The sequence below is a fragment of the Chanodichthys erythropterus genome, chromosome 15 (genome assembly GCF_024489055.1).
Source record: "Chanodichthys erythropterus isolate Z2021 chromosome 15, ASM2448905v1, whole genome shotgun sequence".
Taxonomy (NCBI): domain Eukaryota; kingdom Metazoa; phylum Chordata; class Actinopteri; order Cypriniformes; family Xenocyprididae; genus Chanodichthys; species Chanodichthys erythropterus.
Genome location: NC_090235.1, coordinates 25,695,991 through 25,717,449, shown reverse-complemented (window position 1 = coordinate 25,717,449; position 21,459 = coordinate 25,695,991). Strand labels below are relative to the sequence as shown.

The window sequence follows — 21,459 nt, the reverse complement described above, 5'->3', positions numbered from 1 at the left end:
TGTGTTATCTTATCTAATAACATTTATTAATTAGCTTATAACGCCCACATTTAATGTTACAGAAAAAAAGTTCAGTGATCCGTCAGATCCTGTAGGTCGGTTAGTACAGTTTACTGCTGAACAACTCATTTTGTTGGTGTTAAATAACAAAAAAAATCGAAAATTAACAGTTAGTAAATACATCTTCAAATCTCCCCTCGAAGCTCCGACAGTCCTCAGACAAGCTGTCAATCAACTTCGAATCATGACGACACGCCCTGTTTTTATAGCATCAAATTGCTAGCTGAAATCTAAATCATCGCAAAAGCGAACAATTGAATATATATCAGCGTGATAACACCTTAAATGACCAAAACCATCTTTCAGAAAGTTTTATTTGAAGCAGAATTTATTTTTAAGTTTTCACTGAAATCTCATTCGTCTGCATTGAGAGGGCGGGGTTTATGACCTGTACTGCATCCAGCCACCAGGGGGTGATCAAAGAGCCCGCAGCTTCACTTTTCAGGATGTATGAGAGCCCCTTTAAAGTTCTTTATGAACCAAAGAACCACTGTTGGTGCTGTTTAGCACCATTTTTGTTGAAGAAATAAAATGCACCTCTTATGGGTTCTACATAGTACCATTTGACAAAGGTGCTGTAGAAAAACCTAGGTAGCTGTCTTGCTGCCTCGCTATCTTATAAGAGAATGACTTGTACGGCAGCATTTGTGCATGAAGGTACCTCACGAAATTGATTTCGGACAGACTTCTGAGGCAGCGTAACAGTTTAATGATCTACAGCAATATAGCGCAGGCTTTGGTGAGAACTAAACAAATATTTAATTACTACAGTAGTAATTTCTCGATAGAAATGGTATCAAAATTGAAATATGTTGATCAAAATTGTACATTTATACACAAACTGAGCAGCAAACGCAACCTTCAGACGCCATCTTTATTTTTTCTAGCTCAACTGTCACAGAATGGAAAGCACAGGATTGTGGGATATCAAAGGCAGCTAAGGATACATCTATGCTTCCTTCAAAAATTGATCTGAGGAAGGTATCTCATGAGAGAGGAAGTGAAGCTAACATTGGATTCGGACGTACCTTGATGCCTTAATACCTTGAAATGTGTCCTCGGAAGGCAGCATTTTCCAGTTTTCGGATGCAGCCATGGTGCTACTTAGCACCAAAAGTGGTTCCCCTATGATTACGAGCCAAGAACCACTTTTAGTGCTATATAGCACAACAGCAAGATTTGTGGGTTGCTCCCGGTCAGCAGCGGTGAGAATTTACCAACAGTGGACCAAGGAGGGACAAACCACAAACCGGCGACAGGTTGTTGGGCACCCAAGGCTCATCGTTGCATGAGGGCAATGAAGGCTATCCCGCCTGGTCCGAGCAACAGGTGGTCTACTGTGGCACAGGTCACACCCAATTTTATTGATGGTTATTGGAGGAATGTGTCACTCTGTTGTGTATAGGGCTGCATAGCCGCAGACCAATCAGAGTGCCTATGATGACCCGTCCACCGTCGAAAGTGCCTACAATGGGCACACAAAAGTTGGAATTGGACCTTGTGGAAGAAGGTCATCTGGTCTGATAAGTACCGTTTTCTTTTACGTCACATGGGCGGCTTTATACGTGTGTGCCATTTACCTGAGGAGGTGATTACACCAGGATGCACTGTGGGAAGTGGAGGGTTTGTGATGCTCTGGGCAGTGTTCTGCTGGGAAACCCTGGGTCTGGCCATTCATGTGGAAATAAATTTGACATGTGCCACCTAAGCATTGTTGCAGACCAGGTACACCCCTTCATGACAATGGTGTTCCCCAGTGGAAGTGGCCAGTTTCTGCAGGATAATGTGCCCTGCCACACTGCACACATTGTTCAGGAATGGTTTGAGGAACTTGATAAAGAGTTCAAGGTGTTGCTCTGGCCTCCAGATTCCCCAGATCTCAATACATTTGAGCATCTGTGGGATGTGTTAGACCAACAAGTTTGATCCATGGTGGCTCCAACTCACAACTTACAGGACTTGAATGATCTGCTGCTAACGTCTTGCCGCCAGATAACACACGGACACCTTCAGGGCTCTTGTAGAGTTCATGCCTTGGCAGGACGGCGCTGTTTTGGCAGCAACAGCATGTTAGGCAGGTGGTCATAATGTTTGGCTCATCTGTATGTTCTTCATATATGAATAAGGTCAAATGTTAAGAAGTTCATAGAGATGCAGTTTTGTTGTTAAAAAAAAATATTAAAAATCCAGATTAGTTTGACCCCTACCATTTCTTAATCAAGTTATTTGTTTGTTGACAAAATTGGACAAGGGGGTTTATCAGAACTTTCTTGCAATCTTATAACATGAATAATTGCAGAAAGCTTCTCTCCACTCTCCAAACAGCTTGTTTTCTTCCATAATGAAATGCAATTTGTGAATTAGCTGTATCACATTAGAAAAGCACTGGGCTGATGCAAGGGAAATCTGTTTGTGGATGAGGAGTCATGGCTTTTGAAATGAAATCAGCTGCAGCAGTTTTGAAAGGCACCCTTGGCCCTGTGGGTTGATTCTTGTCACTTCCCTGTCAACATCTGACAGCACAGTGTGTACGGAGGGGTCATAACGCTCAAGTCCACAGGAAACAGTGGTACATTATATTAGAGAGCCTCCACTCTGCTTTTGGAAAACAAGTAGGGGGAGGTTTTGCTCTGTGGCAATGCAGTTGAATGGTGATTAATGAGCGAAGGTGCGTTCAAAGCCCGCCTCTGTATCGCAAGCCAATTTGAGCTCAACAGCGGTGAGACGGCAAAGCCAAGAAGGCCAGCGAGTCGTCATAATCAGCGAGTCCTCACGCAGAGAGAAACGCCTCATTGAGTTCGATGGCGCATGATTCAGTGTACTGGCAGGACCACAAAGTCTCGCTATATAAACAATTTATTTCAAACTCTGATATGATTACAATTAACTATTCATTTGGAACAGATGGCTGAGGCTGTTTGTTGTGGGTATTTACACCACAACAGGAAGTTTCAAGAAAAATAAGACACACACCTAATCTGTCCCAGTTGGCTTGGAACAAAACGAGTTTTGCTTTCCACACTGTGTAAAATCTCCGCAGGTGCGAGTGTAAAATACTGCAGACTCTGAGAGAGACCTTTCTGTCTCAACAGTCATATTATCTTGTAGGAGTGTTTTGAAGCTGACATAATTTCTTTTTTTTGTACATGCTGGAGCAGGTTGAAATGGAAAATGATTTTTTTATTTATTTGAAAATGGATAAACTAGGATTTAGGCCCGTTCACTCCAAGAACGGTAACTATAAAGATAACTACATTTGTGTCCACACCAATGAACGATAACGGTCTGTTTATTCTAAGCTGCTGTTTCAAATTATGTACATGTTTTTGCTGTTCTTGTTGCATTTACACAGCTTTAACCAGCAGATGTACTCTGCTGGTTAATGTTTCGAGAGAATAGCTAGTGTAATCGATCTAATCTAAATCTGAATTTAGCTGACAAAAACAATATAAAGGAATAAAAACAACGCCTAATAGTCTTTTTTTTCTTTCTTTTTTTTTTTACTGCAACTTCAAAGGAAGCAATATAATGTACAAATTGTTGAACTAGTGCTGGATACCTGAAGTAATTTTATGTTACACTGTTTGTTAGCCTAGCATAATGATCTCATCGTTAATACTTCTCACCACTTATTCAAGGGTGACCGATTGTTTCCCAAATATCCATTTTCTTCAAAGTATCCTTGAAAAGAGGGGTTGACTTGTCAAACAGTGGTGGCTTTTTCTGGACCTCAACGATTAACTTTGTCATCCGCCATTTTAAATGTGCGAGCCCTTAAATTAGAATGGATTCTGATTGGCTGTCAGTGTTTTATCGTTCAACAGCTGGAAAAAAATTGTTCTAAAAGTGATCCCAATGATATAGTTTCTCTATATCATTATCGTTATAGCTGTGTTGTAGCCACTGCTATTCTTTTTAATATTTAGAATGATTTCTTTATCAGTATCTTTATAGTTATCGTTCTTGGTGTGAACGGGCCTAAACACTTCTCTAAGCTCTGCCTCCTGGCTACTATTGCTACAGAACACCCCAAAGGAATGAATGAAATATTTATATGAACAATTTTATTTTATTTTTTACTAATTTTGTTAATCGGTTATCATTTTTTAATATTGGGTCTACCATTAAATAATGGCATTATTGGATTACTAAAGTAAAAATACCCAACAACCATATTAAAGTAACCTCTTATATATATTATATAAATAACCTCTAATATATTTTATATGTACTTACTTACTTATTGATGATTACTTTATGAGAAATGTGTATCTTAACAATTAGAATTAATTCAAAACAAAGATGAAGATAAGATTTTTATTATTGTGGTCTAATGAAGATTAATTTATGTCAGAAATAAAAGAATTTTAAAAAATTAAAATAACTTTCCCGTATTGATCATTTAAACCCTCATTTATTAAATCATTTATTAACATTAAATTACTTTGGAGCTTCTTTTAATATAATAAATGCAAGAACTGCAAGTATAAAAAATTATTAGGCTGCAATAATAAAAGATAAAATGTACAATATTAATGTTGTTCTTTTGACAATGAAGGCTGACACAGGCTGCACTTTTCAAGATTTATATAAAGATAAAGAGAAAAGTGAGTAAAGAGAAAATACTGTGTCTACCTTTGTGAGTACTTTGGGTTTCTGTTGTAATTATCTATTTTGGGATACTACCTGTAATTTAAAATGATCCAAACATAAGATCTTCCATTGATGACGTATATTACAATAGAAAGCTTGCCTGATAATTTGGCAAACAGTAATCTTGCTAAGATAGGATCGGTCAGTAATATTTTTTAGTGCAGTACTTTTGAATGGATGATTGGCATTAAAGCCCTGCAGTCCCATCCCACGGAGACCGAACTGAGAACTATTCCAGAAGTCTCTGCAAACAAAAACAGTGTTCATTATTTAACAGCTCAGTCTGTGAACCTAGCTGCATTTCCCATCATTCAGCACAGGAACAAAATATCAGGATGTTTACCTCTGATAATGGCCTTTTGCAGGCCCGCGTCGCACACAGAAGGTGCACCATAAGGCAGGAGAGACCTGCGAATGTCCCTGGGGAGGGGTCAGTGTCTAGCTTAGGCATCTGAGAGTATCCAGCCCTGCAGTCTGCTGCTGAAGATGGATAAGGACACTCTCTCTTTCCCCCACTCCATGTAAATAAGTCTTAATGAGGCAGGAGTTGCACTTGAAACGGCCCCTGTGTGTCAACAGCTCTCACGGAGACCTTGAGTCTGACCCAGGTCTGCCAAAGCCCACAGGACGGCCCCCTCCTTTGCCCACCAAGCTGTTGCCTTCCCACTTTTTTGCTTCTTTTCCTTCGTCTGTTTGTTTCTAATTAGAGACACGACGCTCCTCACACACCTTGCACACATACACTCCAGGTGGCCGCTTTGCCTGGCGGGTTCGTTGCAGTGAGATTGCCTGATGATAACTGCCACTGAGGTGAACTAGTGCGCTCATGATTTTCTGTTTGTGTTAACAGAATGAGTAAAAGTGCGGCTTACTGCACATTATGCTCTGTATACTGCCTGCTACTTTTTAAGAATAGGATGTGAAACCATATTCATTAACGGGCAAATGACAAATAAGAGTGCCTACGATAAAGAAAAGGAATCATTTTTTTAAGCACATGAGTTCATGTTGGTTTCATACATAACTTTTTTTTTTCTTTTTTTTTTTTTTTTTTTTAGAAAACTTTGAATGTAATTGAACAGAAATGTCATGTAACCAGTGCAAAGTAATAATAAGTAAGGCAAAAATGTCTTAACTCTTTCCATGTCTGATCCAGTAATAAATCAATAATTAATGTGGAGTAAAAAAAAAAAGAAAAAAGAGTTGTCCGGGAGGGTCCTTCTTTGTACAGTGCCCTTAGTAATTATGAGCAAATGTGGCTGTGAAAATAAATCTGCATTGTTTATCCTTTTGATCTTTCAATTGAAAAAAATCACAAAATTATAACCTTTCATTGATGTTTTTCTCCAAAAAACGTTGGCCACAATTATTGGCACCCTTTTATTCAATACTTTTTGCAAACTCCTTTAACCAAGATAACAGCTCTGAGTCATTTTCTATAATGCCTGATGAGTTTGGAGAACACCCGAGAAGAGATCAGAGACAATTCCTTCATGCAGAATCTCTTCAGATCCTTCAGATTCCCAGCTCCATGGTGGTGCTTCTTCTCTTCACTTCACTCCAATCATTTTCTTTTGGGTTCAGGTCAGGGAACTGGGACGACCATGGCAGAAGCTTCATTTTGTGCTCAGTGACACATTTTTGTATTGGTTTTGATGTTTGTTTGTTTTGGATCATTGTCCTGATGGAAGATCCAACCACGGATTTCTAGCAGAAGTGGTCAGGATTTTTATTTTTTTTAATCTGTTGGTATTTGATAGAATCCATGATGCCATGTATCTGAACAAGAAAAATAGGCCCACAACATTAAAGATCCAGCAGTATATTTAACTGTGGGCATGCAGTATTTTTTTTTATCCATGTGTGCACCAAACCCATCTGGTGAGTTTGCTGCCTTTTTTTTTGTTTCATCTGACCATAGAAGCCGGTCCCATTTGAAGTTTCAGTCTTATCTGACAACTGAATATGCTGGAGAATGTTTCTGGATGAGAGCAGAGGATTTTTCTTGAAACCCTCTGGGAAACTTCTGGGGATGTAGGTGCTGTTTGATAATTTTTTTTTAGGCTTTCTGAGACTCGAGACTAATTTCTGCAATTCTCCAGCTGTAATCCTTGGAGAGTCTTTGTCCACTCAAACTCTCCTCCTCATTTCACATTAGGATGATTTAGACACACGTCCTCTTCCAGGCAGATTTGTAACATCTTTAGTTGATTGGAACTTCTTAATTATTGCCCTGATAGTGGAAATGGGGATTTTCAATGCTTTAGCTATTTTCTTACAGCCACTTTCTATTTTGTGAAGTTCAACAATCTTTTGCTGCACATCAGAACTATATTCTTTGGTTTTTCTCATTGTGATGAATGATTACGGGAATTTGGCCTTGTTTCTCCTCATGTTTATAGTCCTGAGGTTACAAGAAGTCATGGCTGGACAATTTCATGCTCCTAGTCACCCTGGTGTGCTAAAAAATATAAATATGAATGGATATACTTCAGAGATATTTTACTCATGAGAATTTCTAGGGGTGCCAATAATTGTGGCCGACATGTATTGGAGAAAAACACTTATTTCATAATGTGATTTACCCCCCACTTTCAATTGTTTTACTTCGATGAAAGGTTACATTTTTGTGAATTTTTTTTTTAATAAAAAATGCAGATTTATTTTCACAGCCACCTTTGCTCATATTTACTAAGGGTGCCAATAATTGTGGAGGGCACTGTATATTTAAGATAAATCAAGTCTAAAGCATCCATGCATAAATTAAATACCAATTTGTCTTATATAAGGTGGTACAGAAGGTTAACAGCCTCATATTAAGTCATGTTAATAAAGGTTAAAGCAGGCAAATACATTAAGGCCAACTAAGAATGTTTCAGCAAAATCCATTAGTTTAATGATTCATAATAGAACATTGATGAAGACAATTGCAAATGCATTATATTTGTTTTATTAAAACATTATTTAGCTGTTAAATGAAAAAAGCTTTCAGCCTAACTCAAAATGCAAATGTAACTCCAATTGTCACATGGTAGAATTGACCCGTGCGCCTCATTTTCTCTCTCAGGAAAACAGGATTACAAGAAAACCAAGCCGGCGCTTCGAGCCACTCGGCTGAAGGCGGAGGCGAAGAGGAGTGCTCCGGGAATCAGGGTGAGATGGCTGTCTTTCATTCTCATTACCTCCCCCTCTACCCAACTGATCCCTTTCTCCCCCATCTGCCAAACCACACACACACACACACATACACACATTATTCATCACACCTCTCCAACCTGAGAGCAACTCAAGCAGTCTCCATATTGATGAGGCAGAGAAGAGCGGTTTGACTCTCAGAGGACTAGCTCTCTTTCTCCCTTGCCATCTCCATTGCTTTCTCTCTATTTTTCTTTCTCCCTCAGCTGTCACTCCAGAATAATAATCGAGAGTTTGAGGAAAAAGCCTTTTTATTCACCATCTTTGTGTGATTTCCATTTATTAGTGGCACTGGTTTGGTTAAGCATACAGTGTACGGCATAAATGAGTACACCCCCTCTGAACAAATACAAAAGATGTATTTTCTTTATGATCACTAATACAATTCCTGGAAAGATGGCAAAACTAAAATGTAATAAACATATACATGATGATAACTTCAGTGAGTGAGTCCGTGATCTTTAAAGGGGAGTTTTGCTCAACTCGTCTCTACAGAATCCCCCACAGGTGCTCAAGAGTGTTAAGATTGAGTGCAATACATGTCCATAGAAGGTTTTTCACTTTAGGAGAATGCATATCCTCATTGTCATGTTTAAAAACTGCCCAACAGTGCAGGGAATGAGGAAAGGGTAACATCTTTCAAGTTTGTGTATTAAATTACACAGTGGTGTGGGAATTCATGACAGCATTGATGACACACAACTCTAATAACACCATAACATTTTTGATTCTGTTAGATCCAAAATGATTGATTTGGTCTCATGAGACAGGAGTATTGATTCCCAGAATCTATATTTTGTAAATATTTGGAAATGGCTAACTGACTTTATTGTACTTTGGCTACAGTAGGTAGTTCCAGTGAGAACAACAACCATGCATGTCATTTCTGCAGGCTGCATCTTACTCTGTGAGATAAACAGTCAGTCTTTTCACAGCTTTTGCTGGCTCTGAGACACTCTCTTGGTATTTCTCCTGCTCTTTGTCTAGCAAAAAAATCCCTCATCACTAAATGAAAGCTTAAAATGAAGGCCTGATTATTTCAGGGGCCTTGTCACAAGTCCATTGTTTTTGTGTTACTTTTGCTATATTTTCACACTTAAAACAATGATTTGGTAATCCTCTCATACCCTGTCCTCTTTTGTGCTAAGAAATAAGTCTCCTGACAGTTCTCTCCCAAGCGGTTCCATTGTTGTCTGCATTAAGTCTGAGAATGATTCAGTGGCTAATTGTCAAGAAATTACTTTTCTTTAAATTTTTTGGTTCAACATACTTATCTTTTGATCAAACATTGCCTTAAACTTACACCAGATTTGTTTTTTTTTTTTTTTGTTTTGTTTTTTTTTTTTAGTAACTTTTAGGAGGGTGTACTCATTTTTGCTACACAACATTTTATCACCTTGATAAGAAAGTCTTATTTTCCTGAATAATTTTGACATGCTTCTTTGGTAATTGATTAAGCAGACTTGCTGGGACATTATATCTCTAAAGAACCCTAACATGTCTGCAAAGTAATTTAGTAAATGCTGACTTTCAGAAGTTTAAGAGGGGTGTACTCATTTATGCTGTGCACTGTACGTAACTGATACAGTTGCTCATACTGCTCATAATCTGTACTGGACGTTTATGATATGGACATTATACCTCAAATATTACCTGACTTTTACTTTTCTAAGTGATCAGACTTACGATTCCATAAAAAAGGTTAATAAATCTCACCTTGAAGGTGAAACTAAAGACCAGAACCTCAAAGAGACCTAGCTTGGGTCATTAAAGAGACATTACTCCCAAAAATGAAAATTCTGTTATCATTAACACACCCTCATGCCATTCCAAACCTGTATTTCCATTGATTTGGAACATAAAGATATTTTGAAAAATGAAAAGTGTTTCAATGATCACCAAGACTGTTTGGTTACCAACATTCTTCAAAATATCTCGAGTTTCACAGAATAAATAAAGTCATCTAGGTTTGGAACGACATAAGAGTGAGAAAATGATTACATAATTTAAATTTTTGGGTGAACCTTTAAGAACACTAGCAACCACATACATTTTTATGTAAAAATGTATTTAAAACGGATTAATGCCTTTATTTATTGTTATGTAGATTTTATTGTTAAAAGAATCCATCAAATCAACTGCTTTAGAATTTTCTGTATAGATTCTCTCTTTATCCCTGTTAAGATTGGCAGGGAGCTTATTTTTGGTTGGTTTTTGGCATGAGAATTTGTGTTGCAATATGTTTTATCAGTTCTCTCAAAATCCAGAGCTCCATACTGGGCACTGTAGCCAAAACAGCTAGAATCCATGCTAAGACCTCTCACTGACAACAATGATCTGAAACTAATTCATAATTCATAAGCTGCAATTTTTTCACAGTGGACTGGACAATGTAGAAACACTGGGGTATGTCTGCGCATAGCTGAAAACAACTTAAAACGTGGCATTTGCTTGTATTGGGTTTAGTTTGGTGTGAAGAAATCAAATATGAAGGCTGAAGATTAACTGGTCTTAGCAACTCAATTGTTATTGTAAAAAAGCCAAGCCCTCATTACAATTCTTCTAAGTCTCATTAGTCTTTTATCCAATTACTGTGGCTTAAATCTGAGGAAATGATGAAATCCATATGCATGTTTTTTTAAAAATCCTTCTTGTCTATAATGACTCTAAATGTTCATTAGGGACATTTGGGACCTACTAAATGTCTTTCCACAGGTATGTGTGAAGCCTATGAGCTCAGTGTTTAAAATATTTGTTTATTGCTGAAAGCAAAGTCCCCTCATTCTGTCAGAAATGTAGTTTATTGCATACAGATTTGGTCATTGGCTTGGCACGTTTCTGAGGAACGTGGATGCTGATTTGTTTGTTCTGGTTCATAATGTGACTAATGGACCCCTGAGCTCCACACTTGAGTTTTGTTCTGGTGTGCGCTTCTCTGTGGTACGTCTCCCTGGCTTTGTTTTTTTCTGAGGAGTTGACTCATACTTTACCACTTGTTTTTCCACAGGCCATTTTCTCTGGCTGTGCATGCTTGGCAGGAGGCTTTCCATCTATGACCATCCCTCACTCAACCCGCCGAAACGCTCACACACATTCTTCCTTTTCATCTTCCATCGTTCTTTAGCGCCGGTCCCATTTGTGAGTGCTGTATGAGGCTCTGGAGAGCAGGTTGAGGCTGAGGTTTGAGCTGTCTTGGGGTCCGTGTTGGCAGCATGCGCAATCTGCTGTTCTCCACGCGGTGGCCAGTTGGTTTGCTGGGATGTTGCCTGCCAGCTTGGGGAGGCAGCGGGCGCTCGACCACCTGCTGTGGGCACTGCTTGGCTCCCTGGTGCTTGGCTGAGCGGATGGCATCACCTGGCACGGAGTAGAGGTGCTGGCGGCCTCAGTTGTGTGGGGCGCCTGGCCTGAAATAATCAGTGCCAACTCACTAGCCCCGGAGCTGAATATTGTGAGCCCGCTGGCCAACTTTAACTGTTTCACTCTTCACTACATTCCATTGCATGCATAAATAAGTCACAGTGATTTTTATCTAAGGTTCTGAAATATCCAAAAGTGCCATAGTAGTACCATGATTTTTGGACTTGTTGGAAAAGCGATGCCTTCTGGCACAAAACACCAACGCCAGGCCTACGAATTAAGTATAATTTTAGTGGAACAATACGTTGAATAATCTGGAATTCAAATTCACTTGTTCATGTTAAATTGGAAAAGCAATCGAAATTCAGTGTCCTTGTGAACTGGAGTTAAGAAGATGGAGTCAGTCCAAGTAAAATTTGGGATGCACAGATATTGTCATGGCTGATAAGCGACTAAATGCCGATAGTATAGAATTTCAATATTTTGTTGAAAAGGCTAGAAACAAGGCTCCAACACCAGCCCCCTAAATTAAGTATAATGGAACAATTCTTAGAATCTAAATTCTAAATTAATTGGGATACATAGATATTACAATTCTAGTCAATACCGTTAAGCCGGTATTATTTTTGTATTTTTACTGATAAGCGATAAATTGCAGATATTGAAATTCTGTACAATCTTTTCTAAATAAATGAACAAATAAAACACTAAATCGCTAAAAAAACACTAAAAAACACTAAAAATAAAACAAGTATAAAAAATGGTAACACTTTACAATAAGGTGTCATTTTGTTAACGTTAATTAACTAAATTAGTTAACATGAACTAACAATGAGCAATACTTTTATTAATCTTAGTTCATTTCAACATTTTATTAATTTTTTTTAAATCAAGTTGTATTTGTATTAGTTAATGTACTGTGAACTAACATGAACAATGAACAACTCATTTTTATAAACTAACATTATCAAAGATTAATGAAATACATTGCTCACTGTTAGTTCATGTTAGTTTATACATTACCTAATGTTATCAAATGAGACCTTTTTTTTGATTCAGTGGTTTACAATATCAACTGTTAAATAAATCTCTATTATCAGCCAATTGAATTGAAATTGTACTACTAATATTGTGCATTTCTAAACTAAATGTAATAGTTATCAGCATTTCTTTGTGTATAACAAGTTAACAAGTCACCGGTGTGGTTTTATAAAAGAGTATTCCACATTATATGTGTGTTTGTGGCCACAGATCTGTTTGCAAACTGTGTTTATGAGTCCCATTCACACCTCTGTGTTTTATACAGTCTGTCAACACTCGTATGAGTGAAACTCTTTTTCATGCCTCTCACACATACCCTTCCTCTCTCACAAACACACCGCAGCCCACCAGCCAGTGGTCGGAAGAGGGTGAGGTATTACAGCACACCTGGGTCGGGCTGAGATAACTACACAACCACTTAACACAGGGGGGAAAATCCCACTTCAGCTGTTTCTGTTGGACGCTGATGCCGGTATGCTGTACCGCACCTGGCCGTAAGGGCCAATGTTATTAACACAGGGCTATATGAGAAAATACCACAGAATTCTGTGAAACTGGAAGACCGTGAGAATTCATACAAGGACACACGAGGAGATGTGAGTGTGTGTGTGTAAGAGACAGTGGCCTGCTGCCAGATGAATGGGAACTCACTCCCGGCATGCCACAGCTGCTGCTGAGAGCCACATGATGCTACTGGGAATATTCCAGCGTTTTTCATCAGAATGTGGGAGACTGAAGCGTAGGCCGCTGAATTATTAGCTTCCTCAAGACAACAAGGTCCCCTCTCTTCACTCACATATCCTCATCTGACAATTTCATTTTCACACAGCCTCCTCTGGACTTACTGTATGGCTTTTTCTCATAAAAGAGTATGAGACCACATCTGTATTCATGGCTTTTTACTTGCCTTTTTAAGAAAGGATTTTTGGGTCAATGACATGATTCTCTTTTTTTGTGTCCAACTGTACTAACTTATTAAAAAAAATAAAGTAAAATGCAACAGGGCTGTTATTGTTAACTAAACAAAAAATATAAAAATTTGTATTAGTAATTGAAATAGAGACACAGATAAGCCAAAACATTATGACCACCTGCCTAATATGCTGTTGGTCCTCCGTGTGCCAACAAAACAGAGCAAACTTGCCAAAACCATGGACTCTACAAGACCCCTGAAGGTGTCCTGTGGTATCTGGCACCAAGACATTAGCAACAGATCCTTCAAATCCTGTAGGTTATGTGGTGGTGCCACCATGGATCGAACGTTTTGGTCCAGCACATCCCGCAGATGCTCAATTGGATTGAGATTGGGGGAATATGGAGGCCAGATCAACACCTTGAAAATCATGCTCCATAACCAATCCTGAACAATGTGTGCAGTGTGGATGGCGCATTATCCTGCTAAAAGAGACCACTTCCACCAGGGAATACCACTCAAGGGGTGTACCTGGTCTGCAACAATGTTTAGATAGGTGGCAGGTCTCAAATCTACGCAGCAGTGTGTGTTATGTTGTTACACACTGTTGGTAAATTCTCACCACTCCTGATCAGGAGCAACCCACAAGCCTTGCCATTTCAGAGATACGCTGACCCAGTGGCCTTGCCATAACAATCCAGCCCTTGTCAAAGTCGCTCAGATCTTTATTTCTGCCCATTTCTCCTGCATCCAACACGTTGATTACGAGTACTTATTGTTTGCTTACCATCTAATCTACCAGAGAAGTGTCTTGCTGCAGCCTGTGGTGGACATCTATCCCGGCCCACATCCAAGTGTTATGTCAGAAGCCAGGCCAATGCCACCCTTTAACCGATTCTTGAGATTTTATTGATCATGTCAATCACTGTACTGATTGCCTACACCAAACACTGATCCCTAAACCTACCCGTCACTTCACTGTCACCAATGAAATTACCTGCAGGGTGGGATTTCTGGTGAAGTTGTTTGGGGTAAAATCATGCTTTTAATTCTAACACCTAATTCTTTATCATTTACTTCTTATATTCGTCTTTTTATGACAGACTGCACTGAAACCCAACTAAAACCTAAAACAGAACCACAACCTACCTTTATGCCTAAAAATACTTTCAAATGGAAACTAACATACAACAGATCAGGTTTCCAGGGCAACACAGGGATGGGGGAGGCACCATAGATATACAGTGGGTACGGAAAGTATTCAGACTTCATTATTTTTTAAGTATTCAGAATTTTTTACTCCTCATTAATGTACACACAGCACCCCATATTGACAGAAAAACAGAATTGTTGACATTTTTGCAGATTTACTAAAAAAGAAAAACTGAAAAATCACATGGTCCTAAGTATTCAGACCCTTTGCTGTGACACTCATATATTTAACTCAGGTGCTGTCCATTTCTTCTGATCATCCTTGAGATGGTTCTACACCTTCATTTGAGTCCAACTGTGTTTGATTATACTGACTGGACTTAGGAAAACCACACACCTATCTATATAAGACCTTACAGCTCACAGTGCATGTCAGAGCAAATGAGAATCATGAGGTCAAAGGAACTGCCTGAAGATCTCAGAGACATAATTGTGGCAAGGCACAGATCTGGCCAAGGTTACAAAAAAAAATTCTGCTGCACTTAAGGTTCCTAAGAGCACAGTGTCGTTTGGGACAACCAGAACCCTTCCTAGAGCTGGCCGTCTGGCCAAACTGAGCTAATGGGGGAGAAGAGCCTTGGTGAGAGAGGTAAAGAAGAACCCAAAGATCACTGTGGCTGAGCTCCAGAGATGCAGTCGGGAGATGGGAGAAAGTTGACAATGACCCTAAGCACACAGCTAAAATAACGAAGGAGTGGCTTCACAACAACTCCGTGACTGTTCTTGAATGGCCCAGCCAAAGCCCTGACTTAAACCCAATTGAGCATCTCTGGAGAGACCTAAAAATGGCTGTCCACCAACGTTTACCATCCAACCTGACCGAACTGGGGAGGATCTGCAAGGAGGAATGGCAGATGATCCCCAAAACTTGTTGCATCTTTCCCAAAAAGACTCATGGCTGTATTAGATCAAAAGGGTGCTTCTACTAAATACTGAGCAAAGGGTCTGAATACTTAGGACCATGTGATATTTCAGTTTTTCTTTTTTAATAAATCTGCAAAAATGTCAACAATTCTGTGTTTTTCTGTCAATATGGGGTGCTGTGTGTACATTAATGAGGAAAAAAATGAACTTAAATGATTTTAGCAAATGTCTGCAATATAACAAAGAGTGAAAAATGTAAGGGGTCTGAATACATTCCGTACCTACTGTATATAAATATCTATGGGGAGTCACGAGGTGACATATTGGGCATGGGCATGGCTTCTGACATCACATTTGGATGTGGGTGGATTTGGATGTCCAAATCCCTACTTGGGCTGCATTCCACTACACTTTTAGACACGCACTCGCAAACCTCCCTAAGCACTTCCCCTTGGGAGAATCCCTGACGCCATTTTGAAGTGCGTTCCACTTGGTGAAGTGGATGAGGGAAGTTTACATGGAGAGACCCGCAGTCCCTTGATTTTGACCAAGGGAGCGAGTCTCCTTCATATGTACACTTCAGGCAGCTCCATATACCACAATGCAACATGATTTTGTCACCGCATATCACGTTTAATTTACCCCACCACAAACAACTCTATGATATATGAAGAAACAACTCTATATTGCAAAGGTTCCGCCAGTAGTGGGCACTCATGCAATGTAAGCAATGACACACATCCGAGTCAACAAGACTGAGGGAAGTTAGCAAGGGAAGGGCATAAAAAATGAACTGGAACGCAGCTTTGATCTAACTAAACTAACTAAAATAAAATAAGTTGAAGTTGAAATAATAAATTGACTAAATACTATTAATAAATAAAGGCAAGATCATATGGAGTCATATGTCAAGTCATATGGAGTAACTAAGAAAACCTATAATGAAGATAAAAAAAATTATCTTCATATTTCAAAAATGTGTGATAAGGATAAAGTGTGTACACTTAATCAACATGTATAGAAAATATGTAAAATTTCTCATTTTCATCCTCTTGGATAGTCTTATTAGTTATCGACCTTCTTGTAAACAGGACACATTTTAACTGCTTTGTCCCTCTGTTGTTACTTAAGCCAGTATTTAAAAATATGGAAACATTTGCCACACGAGACAAACGCAAAACATTTCCCTTAGGATGTGATGACACTTAGGCTCCGACACAAAGCGGTTAAATAAAGAACGTGAATCAGCGTGAGCCTCTGGTAATGTATGAAACTGAAGTGCATGAAATTTAAAAGTTTTCCAATTAAGAGAGGCTTAAGCTGTTTGGAGTCTGGCTGGAACAAGATAAATGCAGCGGGCAGCGAGTGCTAATGAGGACATACACACTGATGACTGCTGCCGCAGCTTGTACACAGATAGTCATGGCTGTCGTGGAGGCTTTTAATAGCCCCTTACAATTTATCTGCTAGAATTATTATTAGCCTCCTGTTTGCTGGGTGGCTTATCTCTGCCTGCTCGGGGTGGATTTGCTTGCTGCTCTGTGTTTGATGTGTGTGTGTGTGTGTGTGTGTGCGCTTGTGTTTATGTGTGAATGAACACAGGAGGGGGAATAGATGGATGTGTGTGATATTATTTCACTTTCTCTGTCTTTCTGTACAGCTTTCTTTCTTTTTCTCTTTGCTCCTGTCTTTGAAGAACATACTTAAATATGACTACAAGAGGATACATGATGCCATGGATTACTGATCAAACAACAACAGCAGGCCATTGGCAAAATTATTTGCATTCATCACATTCCTTTAACTTATTAACGAATTACGGTCTTGTTTAAAAACCACAGATTGTGCATCCTATCACTCCCGTTTAATCATGTGCTCCTTTTCTTATAGGTTTACTTATAGAATGTTAGATCTTCAGAATCTTTAAAAAAATTTTTTTCCAATATTTATTCCTTGAAAACTCTGCATAATAGATATTTAAGTATATTACACAAAGCAAAATAAATTAAAAAAAATGGTCCTGTTCATAAGTTTACATCCCCTTTGTTCGTAATATCATGTGTTGAGAATTTTGTGATATTCCACAGAGCAATACAAAACAGCTTTTATATCTGTTGTATTTTTATTTATTTAATTTTTTTTAAGTGCCGCTATTATGTTATTTTAAAGGTCCCTAATTTTGGTCTCCTACAATAAGTTTAAATGCATCCAAGGTCTAAAAACACTTAAAACATTATATCACCTCAATTCTCAGAGCCTGAAAATGGTTTGTTCTAAGATTCAGTCTCTCTAAACCCCTCCTTTCCGCAAGCCTACTCTGCTCTGATTGGTCAGACGGCCCAGTCTGTTGTGATTGGTCTACCGCTTGCAGCGTATGTCAGAAGTGAAATGCCCATTACCATATCTAAATTTCAGCTCCGGACGCTTCCTCAGTGCTTAATACAAGTGATATTAATGATGGTGTCAGTTTTTCCGTATCAATTCGAGTCCTCATCCTTTAAAAGTGTATGCAAAGTGGATTTGCAGCTCAGAAAACACCATCTTCTCGACATGTCGACAACATGAACCAAACTCTTCCAGGCCCCAGCTACAACTACAGTGTTTGAGGGCCGGTCAAAGTAGACGTTGTTCGTTGGCAGCCAATGAAAACCATTGGCTGGCATTATGCAAGTGTGTTACGTTTTAACAGGAAGTGAGACTGGAATTGCTGACGACTCATTTCAGCAGTTCAAAATCGCTTCTTTCTTTTAGGAGGCAATAACTTTATTTGTCATGCACTGCTCTTTAAAACTTTGCAGACAATTTACATTCACAAACAGCTAAATTACACACTAAATGAAAGGCAATATTCAAAAAAACATAATAGAGGCACTTGAAAAAATAAATATATAAAAGAAAAAAATAAACTTCTTGCAAATTCTACAGGGGGTGTATAAACTTATGAGCAGAACTTTGCCATAAAAAGTTCTCACAGCTTTTTATATATACTTGCAATCTTCTGTAATTGTAATTCATGTCTAAAAAAACATCAACTTCTAGTACGCTGAGGTAAAAATAAGTCTCACAAGCACACAAGTTTTGATTAGAAAGTTTGATAACGAGTTATCAAGATAAAGAACAATTGCTTAGTTAAATACTTGAGTGCTCCTAATGAAACAGGTTGATGAGGATTGTAATTTAACACAAAAGGTAATAAATGACTGCTTAAAATCTAATTCATGCTTGAATACCACTCCTTCAGCCATCATCAATTTAGCTCGGGCATTAAGCTCCCAACAACTCTTAATTAGAACAAAGACATTTCTGGGAGATTAACTTTCTCTGAGCCTGCTGGGTCTGCCAAACCCTATTTGTGTCACAGTGAAGATAAAGAGATCCAAATATACTGATACTTTTGCTGAAAGATCTTTTGGGGTGTGAATTACATATCTGTTTGGTTATGATCGGTCTTGAGTCTACGATCATGCAATGAAATGGAGAACAATTAGCTTTTTCTTAAACTGCTAGGGAATGGCATTGCAATTTTTAGGTATTTTAAAGCATAATTAATTCATCAGCTTTCCGTGTTTTCACTGTTATATGGTGGGAGCACTATTAAGTATCTTCAGAAAGAGTACAGAATCTCCAGATCAAAACACAGGCAAAAAAAAAAAGAGCAGAAACATACGATAAAAGCATTGCTCATGCACGTTGTATTCTTTGGAAACACGCTTTTGGTTCAAAATGTTGCTTTTTGGGGGGAAACTTACCCACATTCAAGTGTTGATAAAAAGAAAATGCATGAAGCTAGAATAAAACGTTTTAAAAAACAGGCTTTGTTCTTACTTTTGATATATTGCATGTTCATATATTTATACAACATGTGGGCCATGAAATTTTTATGAAAAATCAAAAACACTGGTGGTAGCTTGCAATTTAAAAAAAAAAATAAAATGCTGACGGGAAAGAGTTAAATATGTATTTTAATAAAGCAGCATGAACATTCTAATAACATTCCTTGTTTTCTATGTAGGCTTCCTTATTAGTAGATTAAAAGGTTAACGTTAACAGGTTCTTCATAACAGCTTGTTTCTGGGTTTTATAAAGCATTGATTTTTTTTTTTTTTTTGAAGAACTATAGAATAAAGGGTTCTTTGTTTAACTTTAAAATGTTCTTCTATGGCATCAGACTGTAAAACATATTTTTGTTTCAGATCTGTATTTGTAAGAATGAACCAACACATTTCAGCACACATTGGAGTCATTTCAATCATGTTTCCACACCGAAGTCATGGTTTAAAACAATCCGTTTAAATACACCATCACAGCGTTTAACATTTTAGGGGCTTTCGCACCAGAGGAACATTTTCATAGTTCCTGTATCTATTGGCGGAAGTACACACTTTTTAGGTGTGTTCGCACCGCAGGAGTGATTTTATTTATAGGATCGCTTTTTCTATACTAAATTAGCTCCTACCCAGCACAATAGGAACTACCAGTGACGTAAGTGTAAGTTGATCTGCTGAACATTTGCCACGCGAAACACTGGCACCAGCCATTTTTAAAAAGCTATGTAAACATACAGTTTACTTACTGCACAAACTAACTCCACGAACAAAAAAAGAAGTTCTCATCCTTAACGCTTCTGAGTTGTTGAGGTTGTTGAATGCATCACTTAAATGACATCACTGTCGGCCGACTTACGTCACTTCAGAGTTCCTATTGGTGGTGTGAATGTAACCAGGAAAATGGCCCTTTGGTGAAATGTATTTCTTGGGGGACCGCCCTAATTGCTAGTTCCTATAACTTAGTTCTATAACTACCCAGTGCAAAAGCCTCATTTATGAATTAATTTAATGCTTGACAGTTATGAACTCTTATTTCACATCGTCTGAATCGGAAAGATTAAACCGTTTTTCTTTTTTTCTGATTGCAGGACATCATACTGGTCATTGTGGCTGTTCTGGTCTTCCTGCTAGGAGTCTATGCATTCTTCTACCTCAATCTGAGCACCGAGCTGGATCTGGATGTGGACATGGACTGAAGGACTTTTGCCATCTGGACACATGAGCCATTCATGAAGTGCCAGCAGTTTCATAGTGTTACACATTTCCCATAATTGTCCCCTTCTATGCCTTTTAAACCAGCAGAAACTGCGTGAAATGAATGAAAATGAGTCTTAAAGCGCATAAAAGCATGAAGTTAAAATCTACAAATTAAAATCTAATTTTCTTTTTTGACCAAAGAGCACCAGAGGGTTAAACATGTTTATCTCACCATTGGGTAATGGCACAAATCCAGCCAATCAAATTTGTTGGATTTACCTACTCATGTAAATGTATTATGTAATGTCTTATTTTTCTCCTATCCTTTGGAGAATTTATGTATATATATATATATATATACCATATATATATTTCAGGGTTTCCCCCCTAATATCAATCACAAACAATAAGGTATTTTGCATGCATTCCATACCACAAACACCTTCTTACAGATCTAGACATCTTAATGCTGGAGATCAGAGGCAATCTGTGATCTTGTTTGTGTGTTATGCTGGCATTATCACACAGCTCGTTAGCATATCAAACATCACAAACTTTGGTTATTGAAAGCCGAAAGAGCATCAGTGAAGAAACCAAACATTACCATACAGACCTTGATGTGCTCTCTGCTTTTATACGCGTGTGTGTGTGACCTCTAGAGACATGTATAGTACAGAACTTGAAGCATTATCAATCAGCGAGGTGCTGTTACTTTTAGCTAGTGTGCATCTTTTGATGTATCTCAGAAGATAAAACGCATGGCCCTGCCTTGGTCTCTGACATCCAGTGCTTCCTTTACACACTGCTGTGTGTGTGTGTGTGTGTGTGTGTGTGTGTGTGTGTGTGTGTGTGTGTGTGTGTGTGTGTGTGTGTGTGTGTGTGTGTGTGTGTGTGTGTGTGTGTGTGTGTGTGTGTGTGTGTGTGTGTGTGTGTGTGTGTGTGTGTGTGTGTGTGTGTGTGTGTGTGTGTGTGTGTGTGTGTGTGTTTTCGTGGGAGAAAAGAGAGAGTCGTAGGGTGGAAAATGAAAGGCTGGAGCTGATGACATTCAAAGTTCATTTACATTCTCTTTGTATAGCACATTGGATCTCGTACAAACGCACAGCAACGACTTATTTCATTCCAGGCCGTGAGAGTTGTTTT

The 21,459-nt window shown here is 38.5% G+C and overlaps 1 protein-coding gene across 1 annotated transcript in view; it reads left to right on the top strand.

Annotated features, from left to right (window-relative positions):
• Window positions 1-21,459, top strand: part of triqk (triple QxxK/R motif containing) — a 31,317-nt gene that overhangs the window by 9,343 nt on the left and 515 nt on the right. Inside the window, exons 3-4 of the mRNA XM_067411570.1 lie at window positions 7,781-7,866; window positions 20,211-21,459. The exon at window positions 20,211-21,459 is cut by the window's right edge and continues 515 nt beyond it. Coding sequence (XP_067267671.1) covers window positions 7,781-7,866; window positions 20,211-20,318 — 194 coding nt within the window. The 3' untranslated portion in view covers window positions 20,319-21,459. The remainder of the gene's footprint in view (window positions 1-7,780; window positions 7,867-20,210) is intronic.